This window comes from Lactuca serriola, chromosome 4 (genome assembly GCF_051521515.1).
Source record: "Lactuca serriola cultivar US96UC23 chromosome 4, Lser_US96UC23_V15, whole genome shotgun sequence".
Classification (NCBI taxonomy): Eukaryota; Viridiplantae; Streptophyta; class Magnoliopsida; order Asterales; family Asteraceae; genus Lactuca; species Lactuca serriola.
In genome coordinates, this window is record NC_136411.1 from 350,716,895 (window position 1) to 350,743,519 (window position 26,625).

The window sequence follows — 26,625 nt, forward strand, 5'->3', positions numbered from 1 at the left end:
AAAAGCCGGTCAAAAGGGCTATGGTAAACACCAACAACAAGTTCGATGGTATATTGAATACAAAAAAAAAGGACCAAATAAGTACAAACACAAAAGTTAATTACCCTCAAGAGTCATTTTCCCCTAAAACAATTAACTTCCTGCCCAAAACTACAACTAAACCTTCTAAAAAGACTACATTTATGTTGGAAATTTTTTTAAACTATATTAAAAGAAAAACAAAACCATAGCCATAAGAGTTTCCAAGAATCCACGATATTTTCCATCGGCGTCTGGAATTTCTCCGCCAGAGGCCGCATTAGATATCTCATCCCCATCTCCCTCCTCCACGCAACATCGACACCGTCAACCATGGCTTCTATCCCTCCGCTTCTAGACCCATTATCTCTCTCTCAATTCCGTTCCGCCACCCTCTTCCACCATCATCCGCTTTCTCTAATCTCACCCCCTCCATCATTTATCTATACTCACCCATCTTCTCGCCTCCTTCCAGTTTCTCGCAGACCCACTTTCACCGTCGCCGGAGCAGCTACCTTGACCGGTAATTCCGTACCGGTACACTTTTTTTCTCAAATTTTCTGTGAATCTAAATTTCCCGTAACTTGTTTGTGGATTTTTGCTTATGTATATAATCAATAATCATGTTCGTCTGATTTTGAAGTTGCTTGTACAAAATTGAGCTTGGTTGTTCATTTACTATCGGTCGTTCAGCTCCTCCGTGTACTTATTTAGGTGTAATTCGTTAGTTAATAACAAATTTTAGGACTGGATAATAAGATTCAAAGAAAATTTTGTAAGAGGAATTTCATCAAACACTTTGTAGGCATAATGGGGGCATAAAGTAGCACGCTTTTATATCTACTCGCACATCGCTCTTCAAAATTCAAATAGTATATCAGCAACATAAACAACTTAAAAACAGCCATCGAAAAAGGAACTAAGCAACAGACTTTAATTACATAAATCTTGAAATGAAATAAAAATCATAGAATTCGTCACCAATCTGTCCCTTACACTAAACCCTTTCAAACTCTCAATTTCTCTTTCCTTCAGGATCTTTGACAAGTTTGGTTCTTGTTTCTAGCCAAGAAATGGAGTCTTAATTGTGGGTGATTTCATGACTACAAAAGAGGAGTTACATGTCGTTAAGCCTACAACAACAGTAGACGAAGGTATTGCTTCATTGCTTCATTGCTTCATTTCAATTTGGAATTTGCAACAAACAAATTCATCGATCTCTTAACTTTCTTCCCCCATTTTTCTAATGGATTTCATCCAACAGCTCTAGAAGCTCTTGTAGAACACAGAATCACCGGATTTCCTGTAATTGATGATAACTGGAAATTGGTAACGTTTTTTTTTTCCTCTCTATTTGATTGAATTGATATTCTTTATAACGTATTTAGAACTTGATTCTTCTTGTTACAGGTTGGATTGGTTTCAGATTATGACTTATTAGCACTGGACTCTGTATCAGGTAATAAGCATAACTTAAAATACCAAAAAGATTTAAATTTTATTTTGTGGGTCCCACTTTTTATATTTTCTAATATTTTAATATTTTTATTAGGCCCTGCCCGACCTGATACGGGCATGTTCCCGGAGGTTGATAGCACCTGGAAGGTAAGTTTATTTAATTTTTTATTTATTTTTCAAAAATATTTAAAGAGATTATGATGTTTATTTCTTTTTATTTTGTAAACGTGTTTTAGATCATAGACATGTTTTTAGCTAATTGAAATACATATAATGTATTTTAAACAAGGGTTAATCTCATAAAAGACCTTACATTTTGTGTTTTTTCCGGATTAAGCCTCAGCTTTATTTATTTTTTTCATGAAAAAGACCTTGCATTTTTTCATTTTTTCCGATCTGGCCCTTTTAGTCATTTTTCTCTAAAAAGGTTGTAAAGTGTGAGGGTTTTTTTAGAAAAAACTAAAAAAGTTGAGGATTTATTTGGAAACATTTAGTAGGTTGGGGGTTTTTTTCGGAAAAAAAAAGACAGTCGAGGGTTTTTTCGGAAAAAAAGAAAAAAAAAAGGTTTTTTTCATGAAAAAAATAAAGACGAGGTTTAATCTGGAAAAAACATAAAATATAAGGCCTTTTATGAGATTAACCCTTTAAACAAAATGAAATATGTTTATATGCAAATTAGGGTTTTATGCAGAAAAGTCTCATTATTTTGGGAAAGTTTCTGATAAAATCCTAAAGTTTTTTTTTTAAACAGAAAAGTCCCGATTATATAATATTTTGCCCAAATTATTGAAAAAGTTTTTATTTTTATTTTAACAGGAAATGACAGATTATCGTGTAAAATTAAATAATCAAGACCTTTTTGTTCAAAAAAAAAAAAAAATTAGGACCTTATCAAAAATTTTCCCAAAAGAATGGGAATTTTCTGCATAAAAACCATGCAAATTATATAACAATATATCTTTATTTAATTAAAGTTTATTACATAAAGTTACATCTTTTTCTTTATTATCAAGTTTAGTTTCCTATTTATACAAAACAAACAACATGTTTGAATGACTCCTTCCTTTCTTCCCTCCCAACATGACAATGGAATGTAATGATCCATTCCATTCCTTTCATGATTCCATTCCATCATACCAAACAGACCATATCTATCAAACTCTCAATCTATTCTTTTTATTGGATTAGTTTCGTATTGTAATTTCATATATTAAAAAATTACAGACATTTAATGAAGTACAAAATTTGCTAAGTAAAACCGATGGGAAGTTGGTTGGTGATTTAATGACACCTGCGCCATTAGTAGTTCGTGAAAATACTAATCTTGAAGATGCTGCAAGGTTTGTTCAACCTTATTTTTCAGAAATTTATTTTTATTATCATTTTATAACCAAAAAAAAAAAAAATCTTATAATTTTTTTTTTCATGACGTCAGATTGTTACTTGAAACCAAATATCGCCGCCTTCCGGTTGTAGATGGGGAGGGAAAGCTGGTAAGAACCTTTTTTAGTACCGTCAAAAAAGGGAAATTGCCAAAAAAGTCCCAATATTTTCGAAAAAGTTACACTTTTGCCCCAAGTTTTTTTTAAACGTAAAAGTCCTGATGATTTCATTTTGGCTCAAATTAACAACAAAGTCCTTTTTTTTTTAAACAGGAAATGACATATTATCATGTTTTTACAAATAATCGGGACTTTTATGTTAAAAAATACTTGGGACTAAAGTGTAACTTTTCTGAAAATATTGGGACTTTTCTGACAATTTCTCTTTAAAAAATATTAAACAAAATGTCGGCATACTTGGGTTAATAAAAAGGAAAACTAATTAAGTCAAATTCGTAAAATGCTACGTTTTATAGTTGAAATCGATGAATATTGTGAAATTTGAGTTTGGGGATGTAAGGGTAAAACGGTCATTTAGTACTACCCATTCTGATAGCCATTGTTTGTACATATGAAGGTGGGGATTATTACAAGAGGAAATGTTGTAAGAGCTGCCTTACAAATAAAAAAGGCGAGTGAAATGAAAACATAATAATGTTTGAAGGAATAGTTGCGTTGGTGATTTTTATGCATGTAGCAAACTAGTAACGAAATTAGTTCCAAAATTTTTGGTAATTTGTAATAAAACTTAATTCTTTATTTGTAGATCTACTATACTATAATTATCCAATTGAGATCATAATGTTGTAGTATTGTTTTTAAAAACAAGTAATGTCATTCAATGGGGCACCTTTATAATTTACTTCATGAAAATGGTAGGGACAATTTTCATACAAAGGCACATGCATTGTACTTTTCACATTTCATATTCACAATTACTTGATCACTTTTGTCAATATCCGTGTAACTACTCATACCATCAAAGATTTAATGCTTATATGTCGCATTGATTAGATAAAATGACCATTTTTGGAGCCTTAAAAATGGAATATATATATATATATATATATATATATATATATATATATATATATATATATATATATATATATATATATATATATATATATAGCAATACTCCCCAAAACTGATTATAGAAGTGTTTTCTAACTTTTGAATTAAAAAGTTTAGTCTTGAACTTGACATTGTCAATAACCAAGCACAATCGATAGTTTTGTATTAGCAACCAATTAGATTAATTATGATATTTAACAAATTTGGGCAAGAAATGAGGGATTTCATCATTTCGGGATAAAAAAGGATTATTGAAAATGCATTAGTAAATCAACCATATCATATTGAATTACATCCCAAAAGCATTTGATAAAATCAAACATAAATCGTTGGGGATTAGGAGATTTTTCATTCCCACAATCATGTATCGCTATTTTAATTTATAGTCTTGTGAAAGGATCTTCAATGAACATAAATATGATCAACATTTAGGATTTTAGAAAACTCGATTTTGCTTGATAATTCGATTCATATGAAGATGGTTGAACTTGGAAGTAAAGTACTTAAAAAAATTGTCTTATAAGGTTGAACATAAGAAAATCTACAGAAAAATCTCAAACTTTTTGGAAAAAGTTTCAAAAAAGTTCTAAATTTTTCTTAGCAGAAAAGTTCATTATTTAAAAAAAATCATATAATCTGTCATTTGTTGTTCAAATATAAAAAATGACTTTTTCGTTAATTGGACAAAATGTTAAATGATCAAGATTTTTCTGTTTAAAAAAACTTTTAAGACTTCATTAAAAATTTCCAAAATAAGAAAACTTTTCTGCATTAATCCGGTTGAACATATCATGAAAGTTTTTGAGTTTTCATCTCCCTCCACCCCACCATATTTTATCATTTTTCTTTAGAGAAGACAATCTTCCAAATCAATCGTGGTTGCTATTCCACCATCCAAACGTGTATCTATATTATTGATTTTTATTCGAAGATCAACCTTAGTAGAACTTTGAATATTTTTCTAGATAAAAGTAATCATTTATTGATATTACTTTTGAGCAATTGAAGCTTCTTTTTTAAACAAAGCCCACGCATAACCTTCTGATGATAAGCCCAAGTATCTTTGTTCGATTCCTTTCGTTCCAAATGAAATTTGTTCGATTCCTTCAACCCACACTTATTACTTATTTGTACAACCTCCTTCTACCCACACTTTGTACAACTTTTTTATTTGCCATTAGTAAGCTGCTTTTTATCTGTCGTTATTTTTTCTTTTTCGTACTCCCGTTTCTTTTATTCATTCAGGCGGAAGCCCATTACCATTAACTTAATTGAGCCCATTATCTAACGATTAGTTTGAACTTTAAAAAAACACATTACTTCACTGATGTGATCGGCAATTCAGCAGATATTATAGAACCGGGGTAATGTCAAATATTTTCTATGGCAATTCTATTGTTTTGCTGTCCCACAATTAATATGATTAGTTATTTTTTAATATTAATATTAAATATAATTGTAGTTTAATTTATTTTATTAGATTGTTATTACATTAATACAAATACATGAATATATTGAGAATAGTTTAATTTATATTTTTTAATGAGAAATTAAATATCATCTTATCTTTTTTTCTTACTCATCCTACTATATGTCAAATGGTGATATGAGTCATATTTAATGTAATTAATAATATTTTAATCCATTTGTCACAATTTAACATATGTAGGAAGGTAGGTAGGAAGAAACCGTAGGACGATATTTAATTTCTCTTTTTAAATACGTTTTTATTAGAATTTATATTTATAAAACAAAACAATAATTGAGCCCATTACCATTGCTCCCGGTTCTCTAAGACGATTGATGATGCTAAGAACTTTCAGTTGAAATGAATAATGATCCGGTATTCCTCTAAATAGTCTAATTCGTAGAAAAAAAACAACCTGATGAGAATTCAAGTAATCAAGATGTCCTTTCTGCACCAAAGAGAATTCAACTAACAACTCCAATCTCGACATCTTTGTTTCTTGGTACCTAAGAAATTAATCATGTATCAATTGCATAAATCTTTTATCCAATTTCATTTATCCATGCTCCCAAATGTTGGCGAGAGTCATAAGTTAGAGAGATAATTTGTAGTTTGTTGTAGTCTTATCTATCTCCTTGAATAGAGAGAGATAATTTGTAGTTTGTTGTAGTCTTATTTATCTCCTTGAATAGAGGTTGTAAATCGGATTGGTTTGTTTTATGTTTCCATGTATAAATACATGTATCATAATTGGTGTGTGTTTGTGTGTGTGTGTGTGTGTGTATATATATATATATATATATATATATATATATATATATATATATATATATATATATCAAGGTTGTAAAAAATGATAGGCGTTTGCTAGTCGGTGGACTGGGGTTAAGGGATTAATCGGCTAGACGGGGATTAATCGGAGACCATTAATTGCTAATTCGTTGAATTTTAAAATATTAAATATAACTAATACCATAAAAAAGTTTGTAATTACCGAAGTTCTTAGCGTATCCTGGCAGTGATAGGTGATAAAGTATGCTCTAGCTCATCCCAAGTCATCGTGCAGAATATGCAAGATGCACCCTTTCCCACAGGAGTCATCCTAGATGACATAGATTAGCCTTTATGGTCTCAATTAATGGAAATGCAAATCAGAGCAAGGAACAAATTTGGTTATCTCACCGGTAAAACTTCCAAACCCACTGAAGATGAAAAACAACTCGAAATTTGGTTGATTGACAACAACCGAGTTAAGAGCTGGCTGATTGACTCGATGAGTTCACCCTTGATTCATCGCTTCATCCGCCTTCAAACAACAACGAATATATGGGAGGCGATAGACAAGACCTTCTATGACGGAACTGATGAAACTCAATTATTGATTTGAATCAGAGGTCGTTTAACACTCGACAAAACGGACGAGCCCTACAATTTGTTAGTTTATTCTTAGAAATCGATACTTGATTTTCTACTAGGAGGATACAATAGACGAGACTGTTTCTATGAACAAGACGATGTCACGTCTCCAGGTCCGCATTTTTCTGGCACGATTGGATTCCGATTTCAATTAGGCTCGAAGAGAAATCTTGAGAAAAGACCCCCTTAAGCTTAGAGTCTTGTTACACATACATCTGCAAAGACCATAATTAAAGGCAGTTTATAGAGGAACCAAAAGTGGAACAAAATAACATGGTCCACATGACTACTCAAAATCGTCATGCAAAAGGAAAGAACTCAAATGGTAAAATAAGTTCCTTCACATGCACCCACTGTTGTGAAGAAGGGCACTCGAAACAAAAAATGCTATGATATCATTGGATACCCAGAGTGGTGGAATTTCACAATGAAACCAAGGAAGAAAGTGAATCACACATCCATTGCCAACACATCTCAAACCGAAGAGGGTATAACTCCAATGGTAACACACACATCAACCAAATTTGGTATGTTTCATCGTGATCAATCTAATAATGATAGTTGGATAATTGATATAGGTGCCACTGATCACACGACAAATGACCCCTCAAAAATATTAAAAATTCATACATCCAAATTGAACAAAGTAAATGCAGCCAATAGAAGTGAAGCACCTGTAATAGATGAAGGTTATGTAAAGGTTCCAAACTCTATGAACCTTGATTATGCTCTTGTGGTTCCCTCATTGTCATCTAACTTGCTATCAGTTAGTCAAATTATTGACGCCTTGAATTGCTACGTGATTTTTTGGAAAAATGAATGTGTTTTTCAGAATTTAGTGACAAATTAGATTCTTGGTTCTGGTACTAGGCGTGGGAGGTTGTACTATCTTGAAGAACACCATCAAGTTCAAGCTTACCATACAGGAATAAGTCAAGCTAATAAGTTTGTGGCATGGTTATTGATGGGTTTTGGCCATAAGAACATCCTATGTGCTCATGCAAACCCTAATGCTTGGATCTAGGTTTCTCTATTGTACATGCATTCATCCAAGACTTTAAACCCTAGATCTAGCATGTGATAATCGATATTAACATAAGAATAGGGTTTAGATCTTACCTTGATTGTTATGTAGCAATAACAATCTCAAATCCTCCCTGTAATGGCTTCAGAAAGCTTAGAGTCACAAATGTCACTCCTCTAATGGCTCACAAACACCAAGAGAAAGAGGATGAAGAAGGAGAAGAGGAGAGGCACCCAAAAACGTCTAGAAACCCTAAGGAATCAGTTAGCCACGTTTTTGATGCCCTAGGGGTCCTTAAATATGTGAGACTATTAGGGTTATCTAACAAGGAAACCCTAATTTAATTGCTTAGGCCCTAAGCAGCCCATGGACTCCCTCCTTAGAGGCCTTGGACGATTTCTAATGGGTTTCCCCATAGAATTCGTGCACTCCATCCTCTATGGAGTCCATTAGCCTAATATTCAACTATCACACAATTGACAGTTCTAGTCCCCTTTATTTAATTAATGTCTTTTAGCCACAAAAATTAATTCTTAATTAATTATTGACTAATATTAATTAAACAATATGATTTCTCCTTTAATATATTATTCTCATAATATATTAATAAATCAAAATTAATACTCCATCTCCATAATTCATCCTATCAAGTTGCTTTGGTGAAGGCAACCCAAAAGGACCATGCACCATTGGGTCAAGTACATACCAAAAGAGTTATGGACTTAGACACTAATCCAACATTCTCCCACTTGGATAAGTCTAATAACTATTCTCCGTATGACTTCAGATCCTGATCCACAATCGTAGCTTTCAAAAGCCGCTGTCAACTCTGATCTTATTGGATACGCATCCTTTAGATAAGGGATTATATATTCCTCCATTCTAGATATCGTATAGACGTGAGACATGGATTGAAATCATTCTCTCATTCTATGTGTTGTTTCCCGATTTTCGATTTATGAAGACTGACAACCGACTACAGTTGAACACATCAACTTAGTCCCGGCTTGGCCAAACGCTTAAGTGTCATCGCTAAATCATCGAGGGGCCAACAGATATTGCTTTTATCCCACTTTGGGTAAAAGGAACAGATAAACTTCGACTCAATGCTCGTTGGGACTCACTCACTGAATCACACACAACAGTACATTTTATAACACAAAGTTACTGGTGCGTTTACATATTATCAATGTGTAACCGACTCGCAAGATACAACTTACACATCTCGGTTTCAAGAATATAAGATATTATCGTCTCACCAATCACTCGTGATAAAACCCATGAAGCGATCCAAGTGAGCGTGGGTTTAATCTAATGCTCAAATCATATTCATAAGCACTCATAAACGTTGCAACAAACTTTTGCTATGTCTAATACACTTTAGTCAATCTACAAACCAATTCATGCCAATCTTCTTTCATACTTGCTCCCAAAGTATGAGCGACTGTGGAACATTCAAATAATCTTATTATTTAGGAAGTCAAAACATGCAAAGTGAAACACAAGAATAATCGAACCCAATATGGACCCAAACTTTTGAGTATAAATAAAACTCCTTTTATTTAATCACCATATTGATTACACATTATTCATTGTATAATGTTTCGGGTAATCAACTTATTACTTGAATTATAACAACAATTTTCCTATGCTCTTAGCATGCACACTATGTTTACTTATAGTCCTTACTTTGTGAAATAGTATAATTGAATAACATTTTCAATCACACTCATTTCACAATTCCTAATCCATTAGTGTAAGAATATAAAATTCTCGCCACTACTAGAATATGTTAGATTCTAACATTTTATGCAACGGTCATTTCGTAATGTCACGACACAAAAGTCACCAAGACTCGACCAACGAAATTACAAAATGCTCTATTAGAGATTGTTACAAGACAATTCCATATTCATGAAGTCTCATATTCAAAGTACATTCCTTTGAACATCCTTCTTGCATAAAAGTTTCTAATCTAGACATTGATTCTCGATATCCAACTCCCAATATGAAACATTTACATATTTGCCATATGACAATTCATTCTAAATAGAATCTTATCTATTCATAATAATGTCAAAATGGTCCATCTATGACTATACTTCCAACTATCCACAAGCAACCAATCCTTGGCGAACCTTAGATTGTCCTTGGCAGTTGCTTAATTATTTTAGTCAAAACTAGTTATATTTCCTTTTTTTCCCTCTAAATGCCCTAGGCATTTGGAAAATTTTAGAACGGTTGAATATTACAACATATGCAATCGATCCTATACCCGAAGCGTATGGGATACAATGACGCAATGAAAAACATTATACTTTACCAGTTTCTTACTATAATATCGTCATAATATTTCTATTTTCCGTGTTCTCAAAATTCGAACTATGAAGAGGGATGTCGTAATCATAATCGTATTTTGAGAATGCAAATAATAAATATACTCTTGACTAAACACAATTAAATTTCTCAATCTAAGCTTTTAGATTGGAAACGAAGTATAACATTCTCTCCCTTAATTATAGCAAAAACAACTTTTCTAGCCCTGCAATTTTGCAAAGTGAAACTTTTGTTTTTCTATAATTAATATTGCGAACTTGAAATACTTAAATAATAATCATGCTCCCACTAACATGATGATTATATCCATTCCAGCATAACATTTATGCTCCCACTAGCTCTGACACGTATTTAGAAACCAGCTAAACTTCTAGAAAACAATACTTATTGACTTCCAAAGTTCATTGTTTCTAATACGATATGCTTTGATATGCCTTTATATAAGCTTCTCAACCTTATACACCTTCCATTGGATAAGCTCAAATGTGTGTCTAAACTAATTCAGAACTTATATTACTAAGTCCCAAATGTTCAGACTAATTGCCAACTCTCACAATTCGAACTATGAAGAGGGATGCCGCAATCATAATCGAATTTGAGAATGCAATTTACATAATCTCTATCTCCTTAAAATCTCTCTTAGTGAAAGCGTTTCCTCACAATCATTTTCTTGAAGGAGAGAAACCATATGACACTTAGATTTTATGGTGTATGTGTTCCTATCCATGTGAATTTGCCATAACCATAATCGAAAGATAATGTTTGTGACAAATTCAAACTCTTATGGACAAAAGTTGTTCATTCTTAATTTCTTGCCATCAAGGGTCCCACCATTGCTTCCAAGTTATCTAGCAGCTCACCTATTCCAGTCAATGTACTTTCATTGAATAAGGTGCTTGCCTTATGCATTCTATTGAGAACTCTTAGAACTCATATGCATAGTTTACTAAATCGGAATGACACAGAAACAAGATCATGTCTACACGATGGGTTACAAACCTCAAGTCGTGTGCTAGTGTTTAATAATATGTTTACTCTTGATTAGTTCCCGAAACTTTTCAAGATCATTTAGACTTCCACCGACCTCTTGACATATAAGATTCTCTTATCAAGAAACATTTCTACTTCACATTTGATGAGTGTGTGTCACTTCACATTTCAAAAGTGCAAGAGTAAGAAAAACAATTTTTCTACTTCACATTTGATGAGTGTGTGTCACTCAATTCACAATCTTAGAGTACGATTCTAAGACTTGATTTTGGAACGAAGTATGACTCATCCTTTTTGATTTAACCAATTCAACAATTTCCTATTCCTCTTCTTATACATACTAGTGCACTAAGATGTCCTTAGAGGATCAATTGTGATATGGTTCTTAATCATTAAGACGATCATAAAATCCGATACAAAAGTACTCTCCCTTCTTCTTAGATTGGAGAAACTTTTATCTTTCTGCCTAATTGATTCTTCTTATTTGTTCTGCCTCTCATTGAAACTTTTCAATGATTCAGAATTCCACTTAATCTTGTAAGCATAACCACATTTACTAGACTTTTAGTAAATTATGACGAATAGGCTTATTGTTATTTGTGGTGGAATTGACTAGTGCACAACATTTTGTTCTATTTCTTTAGTCCTTCACTTGACTCACTTACTTGTGTGATCAAGGAATTAGTCTTAATTTCCTAAGTACCAAGATTTCCATACATCACATGATTCAAATCATATGATTCCAAGTTTCTGTCCAATTGAAACTTGGGTGATGAGAATCTTTCCTTACTTAGAAAATTTTGACACTACCATAAATAACATAACTAAGAATTACATCCATTTATAGAAATACACAAACATCAACTTTTCACAACGATTTCATTGCAAGGATATATATATATATATATATATATATATATATATATATATATATATATAAGACAAATCAAAAATTTATTTTATTCATAAAAGCAGCGGAAAACATGTCCGTATAATGCAAAATCAATTGAAAAACTATGTAATCAAATATTCCTAACAATTTTATCATAACTTTCTAAGCTCAAAATCTGATCTTCGAATCCATGCGATCGTGATCCATTTCTTCGTGATCAGACTCATCTTGCTCTTACATCAAACTTCCTCTCTTTTCTCTAATCCTGCAAAACATTCAAATGCAATCTTATCACATTATGTATTAATAATCAATGAATAGGAACTTAATGGAGTTAGATAATGAATTTTAATTGAAGTAGATTCATACTTTTTGACTCTCCCATCTCTTAGATCTCTCAGGTAGACAGGACAGCTTCGTCTCCAATGCCCCTTCTCTTGGCAATAAAAGCAAATTGACTCTTTTGGAATAGCACACGGAACTACTTCAGACTTTGCCTTTCTCTTATGATCAAACTTTTCGACCATGGCATGCCTTTCGTTGCCATTGCCTATATCCATAGAGGTCTAGAAGGCAGATCCACCAATCAACTTTGCTTTTCCTGTGCGCCAAATCATCGCTGATTCAGCAGCAATAAACAAATAAGTGAGATCGATGAGGGTCTTGTCGTGGTCTATCATGTAGTACTCTCTTATGAACTCACTATATGAGTCAGGAAGTGACTGAAGAACCCATCCAACAGCCAGCTCGTCACAGATAACGACTCCTAACATTCTTAACCTATCAATGTGTGACTTCATCTCTAAGACGTGTGCACACACTGACTTTCCTTCTTCATGTTTACTTGCCAAAAGGGCTTGAGTGAGCTTAAACTTTTCAAGCCTTTGAACTTGTGGGTTAGGGAGAACAATAGGAGAAGGTGGAGGAAGTGAAGCATGATCTCGTGTTCCTCGATTGAATCGTGGAATATCATCTTCATGTGGAAAGCTTGTTCCACGAGATTTAGGAAGACCATAGTTGTCATACTTTGACATCTACAAAACGGGAAAAAAAATTCAAGTTAGTTGATTGATTGAGTCCTTAATAAAACACCCAAATGAGATATTAAGGCTAGGACCCAACATAATACTTTACAACTTGGGAGAGGGATGCCGTAACCCAAATTGCAGAACATTTGAAGGTAAGTGAATGACGATTCACTAATTTTCCACTATGAAAAACGAAAAAGAGATTAAGTTTTAAATGTATTGAAAACTCCTAGATCCTTTAAGATTCATTGAACCTTTCAATGACATGTTTAAATATCGATATGCCCCTCGATTTGTGACTGGGATGCCGAGGATCACAAAATAGGGTGTGAATAACCATGCAAACTTACATGGTGCTCCCAATGTTACAATCATCTATTCGATGTGCCAGTTAACCACACACACTCCACCGAACTATGACAAACATCAAGTCACCCTTTTCTACCTTTGCTAAGAACCCATTTAGTGTGTCGGTTAACCATACACGCTCCACTAACGTCTTCGCAAGGGTACAAAGTGTAATTTCATGGAATTGCATCAATTCACTTTTGCCTAAAGTAACTAAGATTGGGAATTTTGAAAAAAAAATTAGTCACTTTATACTTCATTATACTTTTAATGGAAAAGGTTTGCCCTATCCTACCCGTTCGGCTAACAACCCTCCACCAATCAAGGAAGCGGTGGGTGAGAGTGGACACCTATTAAACGACCATTTTATAGGCCATAACCTTATACCCCCCTTATAGACCGGCTTCGTGAATGAGGCCTACTAACGGTAAGACTAGCAGTTTAAGTTATACATATATAATATTAGACTTTTAATGTTATATATAGTATAAGGGTGTATTTTACACTTTTAAAATACTAGGTGGTCTAATTTAATAAATTACACTTTTAATTTAATTAAATGTAAACCATATCACTATGGATTTATTAACTCTCTTTTAATCCTTCTGTTAAAAAATGGAAAGTTGTTCCCAAAGAAAAAGTTGAGTTAAAACTAAATGTTGAGGAAAAAAGGAAAGCCAATGTTGAACCTAAACCAATGAATGATTTCATTTCGATACCTAAGTCTATAGAAGTTGACTTGATTAATAGTTTGAAATCTAAGGCTTAGAATTGGGTATGAGGTTCTTTATTTCATAATGAATTTCAATCTAATCAACAAGGATCCCAACATACTTGGGGACCTAAATTATTTAATTGATCGCATGTATTAAGTGACGAGAAATACGCTGAACACTGGTACATCGACAGTGGTTGCTCTCGTCACATAATAGGTCGAAAGGAAAATTTACGAGATTATCGAAGTTTGGAAAATGTTGGAGTTGTGAAATTTGGAAATCACCAGAAATGCAAGGTTAAAGGCTTTGGGAAAGTTACAAATGGCAAGTTCACATTCAATCGAGTGGCATATGTCGAAGGTCTTAAATACAACTTGGTTAGTTTTTCACAACTTGTTGTGGGCACTGGTAATCAAGTGGTATTCGATGAGGAAGGCAGTGTCATTTCAAACAAAGAAACCAAAGAGGTTTTACTCAATTCTAAGAGGAAAGGTGATATGTTCACTCTTGATATCAAGCCAATCGTTGGTGTACCCTCTGTTTGCTTACTTTCGAAGGCATCGTCTGATTTAAGCTGGCTGTGGCATCGTAGATTGTCTCACCTGAATTTCAAAAATCTGAACAAATTGGTGGTAAATGATCTTGTTTGAGGCTTATTCGTTTTAAAATTTTGATAATGATTCGTTATGTGTTGCATGCGAACAGGGGAAGCAACACCGTCATGGGTATCCAATTGTTATCAATCCGAAGATCATCGAACCTCAGGAACTTCTTCACATTGATCTTTGTGGACCTTCGACTGTTGAGACTCTCAACAAGAAGAGGTACATATTGGTCATTGTCAATGATTTTTCATGGTTTACTTGGGTTTAGTTTTTTCATCAGAAGTTAGAAACTGCTCAAGTAACGATCGATTTCATCAAACACATTGAACTCAGTTTTAGAAAGAAAGTCAGAAAGATCAAAAGTGATAATGGCTCAGAATTTAAGAATCATGTTCTTGATTCGTTTTTGGTTGATCTAGGGATTACGCATAATTTTTCATATCTGTTGGGTATAAGTGTTATGTCATTGTGATTGTTAGTTTAGTCCATTTTGTAATTGGGTTGGGCCTGTCCACTCGTTATTTATTAATAGGGTTATAGTATTTAAAGTGCATGCAGGCACCGTATTTTGTAACTTTGGAAATAGTCTTGTAACCCTACACGCATTACACCACACCGCCCCTCGTCTTCAAGCTACGGCTACATGCATGAAAGCCACAATATCATTTCTTCATCGAGTTCTTCTGAGGCTGTGGCTTATAATCATTAAGCACATTTTGATCTATTTGTTGTGTTCATATTCTTTACTTGTTTGAATCTATTCGATCTAACTAGGATTCAATCCTAACAATTGGTATCTGATCAGGAGACTGTGTAATCTATACACATCTCTTCTGTTGAAAGAAGCTTTTAGGGTTTCCGCTATTATTGGATCTTGTTTCAGTCGTCATCATCGTTTGTTCAAATGTTGACGTTGATCTTGATCTTAATATTACCCTAATCTTGTTTACACATCTGGTTCATACAGGTTTTGTTCGATATATAAACATGCATTCAGAATATTCTCACGTTAACTCGATAAATCTCTCAAGCGGCATTAGATCCACAACCAGGATTCCTATCTTATTCCCTAGTGAATATAAAGTGTGGGCATTGCATTTTGAAGAATAAATCCTTGGCCTAGAAGACAATGGCTATCTGATCTGGGAAGCCATCACAATTGGGACATTTGTTCATACTAGAACTAGGAGAGTAATTAAAACTCAGGCTGACTATAACAAGTTTCTTCATGAAGTGAAGGATGTTCCACAAGATGAGAAGGAAAAGTTAATTAGCAACGTCAAGGAAATGAGGATTATTAGGTTTTCCCTACCACCAGAGACTGTTCGTTTGGTTAGTTCATATGATACAACAAAAGCTATCTGGGATAGGCTTAAGGAATTGTACTCTACTGACGCTGATCTGGAGCATTCGACTCAAACTTTACTACTGTCAGAGTTTGGAGCTTTTGTGAAAAATCCTAAAGAAAGTTTATATCAGACCTTCAATCCCTATAATCATCTTCTCAGCAGGATGATGAATCATAAGACTGGACGTGAGCTTATTGAGCAAAAAGTCACGTTCATGAATGGTCTAAGGTCTGAATGGAAGGATGCTTTTTCTACTGTTAAAGCACATGAGTAGTTCAAGAACTACATGTTGGCTAAGCTTGTTGGTATCCTAAGGTCACATGAAGATGAAGTGACAAAAGAAGGGAAAATTGTTTCTGGAGTAGGTTCGATGACACTTGTAGCTAAGGGTAAGAAGGCTATAGAAGATGATGATTCAAAGATTGAGCTCTCCGATTGTGAACTTTCTAAAGAAGAGTTTGCAATGATGGTGTCCAACCCAAAGAGGTTCGCACATAAGAACTTCAACAGGAACAAGAACCAAAACTGGCAAGGAAGCTACAGCTCTGAGAAGGTAAAAGAGGAGAATGCAAACAGTTCTCAGAAAGAAGATGACAAGAAGGAGAAGAAGCTCATGGGTGACTATGGCTATGATTGTAATTACTGTCATGGAAAAAACCAGTAAGCCAAGGAGTGCATGTGGCGAAGGTTGAACGAGAAGAAGAAAGGAGAAGACGATGAGACATATTATCTCTGAAAGCTCGAGGAGATAAAGAAGAGAAAGAATGCTGATAACTCTATGTCTGTTTTGATTTTGCAGGAAAACGATACTGAAGATGATTTTGGCAGGGTTGAAGTCTGGTCCACTGATTCCGAAGATGAGGAGGTTCACAAGCTTACTCATGGAAGAAGTTTCGCAGCGAAGGAAGAAGATTTGTAGTTTGGAGGTAGATGCTTGATGGTGACGAATGATGTGTCAGGACTGAGAGGATATGCTACCGACGGTGACCGTGCTTCTGAAAGATGCTTTGCTGCAAAAATTGTTCCTGAACAAATAAGCGAGTACGAGCAGGTCATCAACAAGGTAAACTCTATTCTCGAGACTCTAAATATACCCATATCTCCTTACGAAACTGAACTAAATGATTTAAGATACACTTTTTTCAAGTTTTAGTGATAATTTAAAAAGAGCTCGTTTAACAAACTCTAACTTAACCGATCAAATTAGCAAGGTTTCATCAAAGAGTGAGGAGAAACGCATGTGGATAGAGAAGATAGAGTCTGATTTATCTAAGTCTAGGGATGAGTTAATTTACTTGCAACGGGATAATTTAATGCTTTTGAAACAACGTAACATGTTCTGTTTGATTGCAAAAAGGTTTTATTTTAATATTACTTAGTTGCACCTTGATTGTGAGATTGGTAAGAAAATTCACAAAATGATCTTACCATTCTTTGAACTAAAGGAAGATGAAATCGACGCTGACTGCTACAAGTGCGAGTCCATTGTCTCATCTGATGAAGTTTCAAACGCTTACAAGGTAGGACTGGACAAAATTGAATCATATATTAAGTCCAAAGATCACAAGAATATGATAAAGCAACTTTTGGATGAAAATGATAAACATAAAATTAAAACTGAAACTGTGTAGATGTTTGACTCATTGAGTACAAAGTTGAGTTGTTGAAAACACATATGAATTCGATGATGACCGTGATATGAGTGAAATCTCTGTAGGAGATAAGGTTGATTGTTCAGAGTTTGTTAAAACCGAACCTGAACCTGCGAAAGTCCTAATTTCTAAAAGTTCAGTCGAGTTCGCATGTATTTCTGAAAACAAATCTAAAGTCTTAAAAGCCAAAGGAACTGTTTTCCCAAAAGTCCAAACTATCCCTAATCAAGTTTTCACAACTAAAGGACTGAACAAAAATCAAACAATTGAATTAATGTCCATGGTCAACGATGATAACAAAGATGGCTATGATGAGTTCTGTTGGTATGCTCCAATCGACAATGTAGACGAAACCAAAGGTCTGTTTGAAATGACCTCATGGAAAATGAAGAGCCGATACATAGCAGAACCTTTAAACAAAGTCAATTCAAGCTATAAAAAGGGAAGTCTAAGTGGAACTAAGAGTGTTCCAAGTGATACATCGTCAGTTTAGACCGAAACCCCTACCAAAAAGCAAAAACCTAGGTCCAGCATTCACAAATCCTCAGAGCAGTTCGCAGCTCAAAAACGCAAAAGGAATGCTAGATATAACAAGAATCTCAAGGAAAGGAAGCAGTTCTAGCAATCAAAGAATCTCAACTACGTTCGCAACAGAAAACCTTCCAATCGAACTACGAAAGTCTCTTCACATGCGAATCCTAGGATTTTTTCGTGAAACCAACCTCAATCTTCACAAGTCTCAAAATGACAAAGCTTTTCATAAAAAAATGCTTTTCCAAACAACACAAAACCTATGGAGAAACCGAAACCTTGTTTTTCTAAACCTAAAGTTTCGCATCCTGAGAGAACATCGCAAGATGTTAATGGAAAAGGAAAAATAGTTTCGAGTCCACAAATTCCAAACACAAGGACCAAATCTAACTCAAAGAAAGTTGAGAAACAATTCGTGTAGAATCAAATCAAAAATAAACAAAATCAATCGTCTTCAAAAGATACGAACTTAAAAGATAATAGGATTAAGGTGTTTCAAATAACAAAGAAAGATAGCACCACCTTAGTTAAGCGTACTTATATGGTTGATTTTGCAATTACTTGTCGTATTTCTGTGAAAGGCTCATGAGGATCCATACACCTTTGGGTTCCTAAATCTGCTTGATTTTCGCAAGTGATCCATGACGAGTAGTTGACTCAGAATGGTACATCGATAGTGGCTGCTCGCGTCACATGATAGGTGGAAAGGAGGTATTGCGAGAGTACAGAGAGCTAAAAGACGGTGGAAGAGTGAAGATCATAAATAACTCACTTAGAGAGATTAAAGGATATGGGATGATCACTAACAGATAATTTTCTATTCGCAAAGTGGCATATGTAGAGGGACTGCAACACAATCTGATAAGTATTTCGCAGTTAATTGTTGTCACATGATTGAAAGTTTTGGTTGATGACGAAGGATCAGAAATCATTGAGAAAAAGACAAAGTCAGTGCTTCTAAAATCAAAATGCAAAGGCGAAATGTACCCACTGAGCATGTATCCTATCCGAGGGAAGCCTGCCATCTGCCTACTGACGAAAGCACCTACAGATGATAGTTGACTATGACATCGAAGACTTTCGCACCTCAACTTCAAAGATATCAACAAGCTTGTTCTTGGTGATCACATGTGAGGGTTTCCTCTCTTAAAATACGACAATGACCATCTCTGTGCTGCATGCGAAATGGGGAAGCAAGGCAGGAAGAGTCATCCAACTATAGTGAATATGAAAGTCATTATATAAGACGTAAGCACGGAATATCGTCTGGTTGTTATATAAGACCTTCCACACCGGTTCTTGGAAATGAAAATTGCAAGTCCACATAAGCATATTTCAAATCCACCTAAGCTCTTGTCTTTCAGGATCTGAAGGCCTTGCAATATGGTCCCACAGTTTACTTCAAAATCTAATTTGTTTTGTTTTTATATGAAATATTTTACTATTAGAAAATTATACATGCTACTTGTTATTTACATATTAGATTTATGTATATAATGATTACATTAACTTTTATTATATAAATATACTTATCTATTAAAAATTGTTCAATTTATAAGTCAGTAATAAACTTTTAATTAACATTAACTAATACTAAATATAAATATTTTACATATAAATTAAAAAAATACAAATTAGATGTTTGACGTGGTAGTGAGACCATTTTTGAAAAATAAGTGTTTTTGAATTGATATAAAAGTTATTGTAAAAGCTGGCCAGATACATTTAAAAAACTATATGTTATTACACCATCATCTGATGTGGATGACCTAATATCAAATTATCTTTGCAAAGCTTTCATAGCAAGAATACACCAACATGGCTTGCATAAAACTGAAACGTGGCAATTCAAATCCATTTGAAAGCTGTGATGTGGAGGCTCATAAGCCTATGGACAGCAGCAGGAGCCAATTGGTTACAAAAAGGTCCTTATGATTATGTGATTTGTGGAATTAAGTTCATGTTTTAATTGTAACATTGGCCGTCCTCAAAGTTTAATGTTGTTTTGATTTTGGTCTATATATAAGATACAAAAAGACTATTTTACCTTTAATTATTATTTAAGTTAATTTTTATCTCTTATTTATTACTTATAATCTTAAAAGAAAGACTCATCCCTCGCTAAAACCATACCAATTTCGATTTGATTCATAAAACATGGGTGATTAATATAAAAAGGATCAAAATCCTTCAATAATCAAAACAAATACAATTAAGAGATCCAAAACATATATTTTTAGAGAAAATAACGAATCAAACAAGAAAAAATATTGAAGTATAACGTATAATGAACTAAGAAGAACCGGCAACATTCATTTTCATTGATTCGAAAAAAATAAGATTCGACACCGTATTATATATTAATTCCATTGGATTTCACAACCTCATATTAATACATTGTGTTGGATTGCTCTGAGGTTGTAAAATTACAATAACAAGAAATAAATATGTTATTAATAAGAGTAATTCATGATTGAACCTAAAGACGACAACAAAATCATCTCATCGTTCGATATGTAATAAGTAGAGGGATGTTCAACATTATAAATGGACTTGATTCAAAAAACCACGTAACTATAAGGACTATTTTTGTAATTTACTATTTTACTCTAGAAGTTTATGGAAGAAGGGGGAACACGTAGAGGGATGTTCAGGGTTATTATAGAAAAAAAATTTGACTTGATTAAAATAAACCACATTATCATAAGGACCATTTTTGTAATTTACTCTATAAGTTTATGGAAGAAGGTGGAACACGCGTCTCTTCTTTATATCCTCTACTTCTTTGTGGTTATATGAAGTCCGAACCTTTGAAGACAGTGATCATTTCCTACATATAAATATCCCAACCACTAATTTTTTTAATACGACCCCGATTTTGTCTTTCATTAGTAGCACACAAATCCACCAATCGAAGCATCTACACTGTAAGGTACGCTACACCTCTTTTATTCATCGTCTCTAATTTTTTTTTGCCTGAATAGATATCGTATTTGCATCATGATCAATTTTATGTATTAAACAATGCTATCGTTGTTTAATTGGATGTTTTTTCATCGAGATTTTTCTGTATTAAAGGGGACTTTTTCTGTATCATAGCTATCGTTATTTACTTGGTGATATGTCTTGAGAGTAAATAGTGATATATATTGAGGATTATTATTAGTATTAAAGGGGCATAGCTTATCGAGTTTTTCGTGAATCATGCAATTAGACATGGAAAACGGGTCGGGTCGTGGCAAACAGGTCGGATCAAATTTAAACATGTTGACACAAACTAGACACGTTTAATAAATGGGTCAAAAAGTGCAAACCTGAATCTGCATATGGAACATTTAGGTTAAGCTCAAGTGGTGTTTATCAATGTTAAATTATTTATGTCATGGGTGACAAGTAAAGCACACTAGTTTCACCTTATAATCGGCATATGGAAGAATCCCTCCATTGGAGTTCTACAATCAATAGCATTATGGATATTTTAAATAATTTGGGTTGAGAACTTTATTCATTTTGAAAGATATTATTTTAATTAATGGATTTTTAAGTAACTCATGTAAAATTGTTGTTAAATTTAAGGTGATGTGTAAGCTAGATTTGATTTTTAGTATGTTTTTTTTAGTAAAAAGACAATATGGTAATTCTAGCTTTTTGTTTTGTTGTGTTCTCGCTTAACCAAACTCAATCAGACAACTTGTTATATATTCTGTTCCAGTCTTACCAAATGCTATACAAATTATTTGCATTGTCCAGTTCAGTTTTGTTCAGTCTAATCTTCGCATTGTATATAAGGGCTCTCAATCACTATTTGTCACCTTGAATATTTTCATTTCTTTGATCATTGTTCTGTTTTTATGAGCGTTTGGTTATTAAGTTATAGAAAACAAAATGATATTTTTTTCAATGATGCCTAGAATGTTATGTTATGTACATATGTTTCTGATTAACAAGGGCTTGATCCTAATCTCTCCTGCTTGTTCCATAGCATTGTGAAAACTTTTCAATCAAACTTTAAAGTTGTGTCGATTGAGATTGAAGTGATTTTTAACCATTTATAATTCGAAACAACTAGAATTACCAATTTAATGATCCTGTGGAGTTAACCTATTTGTTTTGTATCCAACATGCTATACTTGAACGAGTAGAAGTTGATTTACATTTACTCCTTTTTCTATTTAATGATTCTATGGATTTACCTATTTGTTTGTTGTAGGAATTATCTTACAAGTAAAAGCTCTTCCATTATTCAAAATTTCTGCTTAGATACATCTTGGCATGGGAGTTGTGACTGTATCTAGCTCTGCTGCAAGGACCCCACTTGGATTAAGTGCAAGATTCTCTTCTCATCAATCTCCATTCAAAAGAAAGTCAATATTAGCATTCAAAACAGATAAACCCAAGAACACAGCTTTAGTTTCTTCCAAAGAATCTGCAAATTTATCTGTCGACAAATCTAAAGAAAACCCAAAAAGACTTAGACGAAGTAAAAAGCCTTCAGAAAGAGTACAAGCTTTGTCCACTGTTGAAGCTCCTTCATGCTCATTAGATTTGGATTACAATGAAGCTGCAGCTGAACTCGATAGATTATACAAACTCAGTCCAAGTCCAACAACCATTGACTCTGATACAAATGATCATGTGAAAAAAACTCCACGAAGAAAAAAGAAAAACTTTGATACCAATGAGAAGCTAAAAAACACAACCGTTGATATTGTAAGGGGGCACCATAAAAAGTTGCAAAGGTTGACTCTTGAGAAAAGGATTCATCTGAAAAGTGAGAAAAACTCAACATTAATTACATCAAATTTGAAAAGAAAACAAGGAAAGGTGAATGAAGATGAAAAGATCAACAGACTGGTTAAAGACTACACAGCCTCTACAGATTTAGGAAGTTTAGATTGGAAGAAAATGAAAATCCCACCGGTTCTTCCTTCTTCAGAACACACTCGACTCTTTAAGTTATTACAAACAATGAAGGTAACAAATTCGAGTCTCTTCAAATCTATTTTTGTATAATTTTGTCTATTTCTTAGTGGTTTCTTTTGCTACAATAGGCAATCATTGGAGTGAGAGAAGAGTTGGAGAAAACTTTGGAAAGAGAACCAACAGATGGAGAGTTAGCAGAGGCTACAAACATGAACGTATCACAACTGAGAAAACAAATTGGATTTGGTCAAGCAGCTAGAAACAAACTAATTAAGGTGTGACAAGTTAGGTTTTCGTTTCTCTTATATTAAACTTACTATATATAGCAAGTTGTTCGTTTTTGCTTAACAATTGTTATGATAATGTACATGCAGCATAATCTTCGACTGGTTTTGTTTGTGATGAACAAATATTTTCAAGAGTTTGCAAATGGAAGAAATTTCCAAGACTTTTGCCAAGCAGGAGTAAAGGGTTTGATCACAGCCATTGATCGCTTTGAACCTGGAAGAAAATTACAGCTTTCAACATACGCTTTGTTTTGGATTCGACATGCTATCATACGTTCTATGACACTTTCAAGTTTCTTTAAAGTACCCTTTGGCCTTGAATCGGTATGTTTTTTGTCGTAATTTTTATTCTTTCTTCTTGTTCTGTATGTAGGTGTAATTGAGGGTGTCTTGAGAGATTAGTCAATGTGATTGTAATAATTTGTCGTATTGTATGAATTAGCATAGAAACAATATTGAGAGACTTGAAATCTTGGATGGATGGATGCAGGTTAGAATAGAGATACAAAAGGCGAAAAAGAAGCTATGGTTTGAACTTATGAGAACTCCAACAGACGAAGAGATAGCAAAGAAAGCTGGAATTTCACTTCAGAGATACCGTGAAGTGACAAAAGTATCAAAACCCATTCTCTCTCTAAACAGAAGAAATTCAGTCACACAGGAAGAATTTATTAACACGATTGAGGATAACGATGGTGTTGGTGATGATGAGAGACGCCAAACTGCTCTTCTCAGGCTTGCCCTCGATGATGTGGTAATTTCAATATTTCCTAATCTCATGTTTGGTTTTTTTTAGTTTTGGTTTTTTCCGGATTAAAACTCAAATTTATTTTTTTGTTTGAAAAGGACCTTTCATTTTTTCATTGTTTCCGAAAAGCCCTCAACTTTGTGTTTTTTTTTTTTTCCGAAAAAACTTTCAACTTTCTAAATACTTTTTTGAAAAAACCCTCGCACTTCAAAAATTTTTGGAAAAAAAATGACTAAAGGGGTTAGATCGGGAAAAAAAATACAAGGTTTTTTTCAGGCAATTTTTTTTTTGAGATTTAATCTGAAAAAAAACATAAAATATAAGGTTTTTTTTTGAGATTAAAACTATGCATGTATGCATGTATGAAGCTTGATTCATTGAAACCGAAGGAGAGCTTGGTGATAAGACAAAGATATGGATTGGATGGAAAAGGGAATAGAACACTGGGAGAGATTGCGGGTAATTTGAATATATCAAGAGAAATGGTTAGGAAGCATGAAGTGAAGGCTCTGATGAAGCTCAAACATCCAGCTCGAGTTGAATATCTACGCCACTATCTCTTGTGAAGGATTCCTTTTCTACATGAATATAAAAATTGTGTGTATACGAATGACAACACCTGTATCATAGTTATGAGCTAAAAAACCATAAAACAACACTCGTACATTGTAGTTTCATTACACTATAGTAAAGAGAATTCTGATTATAGGGAGTTTGGTGGGATCGTGTTGCTAATAAACCAAACAGAGATGTAAAATTGGTGACAAGGTGAAAGTACATGCGTCTGGTTCTCTTACTTGTGTTTTGAGCAACTAAAACAAAAGAATCGGATTTGAAGGTGTTAGAAACAAAACACTTTTGGATTTACAATGCTAATTTTCTCCCAGGAATCCTTTTTTTTTTTTTTTTTTTTTTTTTAATATGTAAGTAATTCTCTCAAGAATCATTCAAATATTTTGATTTTCTCACTATGGGGAGAACCAAACAACAGTTCTTCTAAATTCTACTTCAACGAGACAAAATTAGGTTTACAATATGGAGCAAGACCAGATTGGATCGCCAATACTGAACCAAACCGAAAATTTGATCATAGTAAACTACTAAGCAATGGAGGTAAAATACAACCAAAGTTTCATAATTCCGAAAGAAAAGTATAATTACAAAGAAAATGAGAAACTACATAAATAGGAAAACTAATTAAGTTAAATCTAGCTAAATGTATAAATAGAGGTCTCAAACCAAAAAGGTCAATAGAATTATTAGAAAAGTGTTGCACGACTCATGATCTAGCCGTCCGTTCAGAAGCGATCTTGACCTTCCATTTTACTTAACACCCCTACATAAACCCACACTCCCTCACTCTCTCCAACCACAAATCTCTCCCAATCTCTCTACCTCTCCCTCTCTTCATTTCAGCTGAAAGAGCACTACCAGCGAGCCCTCCGCTGTCGCATCGTCGGCGTGCGTCACAACCGACAGCCCACCGATCAACCTTTCTGCCACGTCTGCCAGCCTCCCCCAAGCCACCATGTTTGATGCCGACAGCCGCCACATGCGACTATTCCGGTGAATTTTTCTGGCGACTAACAATCATTTTCCGGCCAAACTCTGGCGGAACACTATTCATCCGACAGGTTACTATTCATCCAACATGCCGAGTGTTGACCATCTATTTTCTGACAATTTCCGAATTTCGTGAATAATTCAGTTTAAAGTTGTGCTAACCTCAACGTCAGTTTCATGACCCCTTTTTATAACATTTTATTGTTTTCGTGGGAGAAAACATGTCTAAATTGCTATTTATCTGTTATTTAAACTTGTGTTTATTCAAACCGATACTTATACACTATTGAAACTATGATTAAAAAACATATTCAGTAGTTATATACCGTCAAAACTCTGTTTACAACACTTATAAAGTAGTTACAAACCGTCAAAACTTTGTTTACAAAACTTATACAATAGTTAGATACTGTTGAAACTTTGATTACTAAACTTATACAATAGTGTTATACTGTCGAACATTTACCTGGAAACTTTGACATTAAAAGTTAGGGCTTACAAACTTTTAGAGCATTTTACTCGGTGGTTTATATGAGACATTTTCATCACTTAAGTACAATACTTAGCAGACCTCTGACTTATAACATTTAATCTTCGTGAATGAGAGAGTTATGTATAGATCTATTGTAACATCAAAAAATACGACCCAAAAAAAATTTGTTTTAATGATAATAAAAACCATATACTGATCGTCACATCATAAAACCATGTGTCAAATATCTCGATCCATAATAAAATGTCATGAACATTTGTGCCAAATCAAACTATGAATCAAAACAAACTCCCAGGAAAAAGACTGAAGCTGTGGTGTGTGCG

General features: G+C 33.8%; 2 protein-coding genes across 3 annotated transcripts; both read left to right on the top strand.

Moving 5' to 3' along the window:
- Positions 1-218: 218 nt before the first annotated feature.
- Positions 219-3,660, top strand: LOC145097569 (CBS domain-containing protein CBSX1, chloroplastic-like). Its single transcript, XM_079035137.1, has 8 exons — positions 219-555; positions 1,085-1,172; positions 1,283-1,347; positions 1,429-1,477; positions 1,571-1,623; positions 2,701-2,816; positions 2,912-2,969; positions 3,436-3,660. Exons 1-8 carry the CDS (start codon positions 352-354, stop codon positions 3,508-3,510), a joined length of 708 nt encoding a protein of 235 aa, XP_078891263.1. The 5' UTR covers positions 219-351; the 3' UTR covers positions 3,511-3,660.
- A 17,405-nt stretch (positions 3,661-21,065) lies between these two features.
- On the top strand, positions 21,066-25,042 carry SIGE (sigma factor E). Of its 2 annotated transcripts, none has more exons than XM_079035138.1 (6): positions 21,066-21,220; positions 22,499-23,262; positions 23,340-23,486; positions 23,586-23,822; positions 23,989-24,252; positions 24,615-25,042. In XM_079035138.1, the coding sequence occupies exons 2-6, from the start codon at positions 22,561-22,563 to the stop codon at positions 24,810-24,812; spliced, it is 1,548 nt and encodes a 515-aa protein (XP_078891264.1). In that variant the 5' UTR covers positions 21,066-21,220; positions 22,499-22,560; the 3' UTR covers positions 24,813-25,042. The 2 variants fall into 2 exon arrangements, with proteins under 2 accessions (XP_078891264.1, XP_078891265.1); XM_079035139.1 differs by having other exon boundaries at positions 21,121-21,215.
- The last annotated feature ends 1,583 nt before the right edge of the window (positions 25,043-26,625 follow it).

What these genes read in the sequence shown, in the direction of transcription:
- LOC145097569 (XM_079035137.1), top strand. Translation starts at nt 352, where the DNA reads ATGGCTTCTATCCCTCCGCTTCTAGACCCATTATCTCTCTCTCAATTC. An exon ending in AGGTTGATAGCACCTGGAAG is followed by an intron (nt 1,624 to 2,700) that starts GTAAGTTTATTT and finishes AAAAAATTACAG; the next exon opens with ACATTTAATGAAGTACAAAA. An exon ending in AATCTTGAAGATGCTGCAAG is followed by an intron (nt 2,817 to 2,911) that starts GTTTGTTCAACC and finishes TCATGACGTCAG; the next exon opens with ATTGTTACTTGAAACCAAAT.
- SIGE (XM_079035138.1), top strand. Translation starts at nt 22,561, where the DNA reads ATGGGAGTTGTGACTGTATCTAGCTCTGCTGCAAGGACCCCACTTGGA. An exon ending in CTAGAAACAAACTAATTAAG is followed by an intron (nt 23,487 to 23,585) that starts GTGTGACAAGTT and finishes ATGTACATGCAG; the next exon opens with CATAATCTTCGACTGGTTTT. An exon ending in GGCTTGCCCTCGATGATGTG is followed by an intron (nt 24,253 to 24,614) that starts GTAATTTCAATA and finishes GCATGTATGAAG; the next exon opens with CTTGATTCATTGAAACCGAA.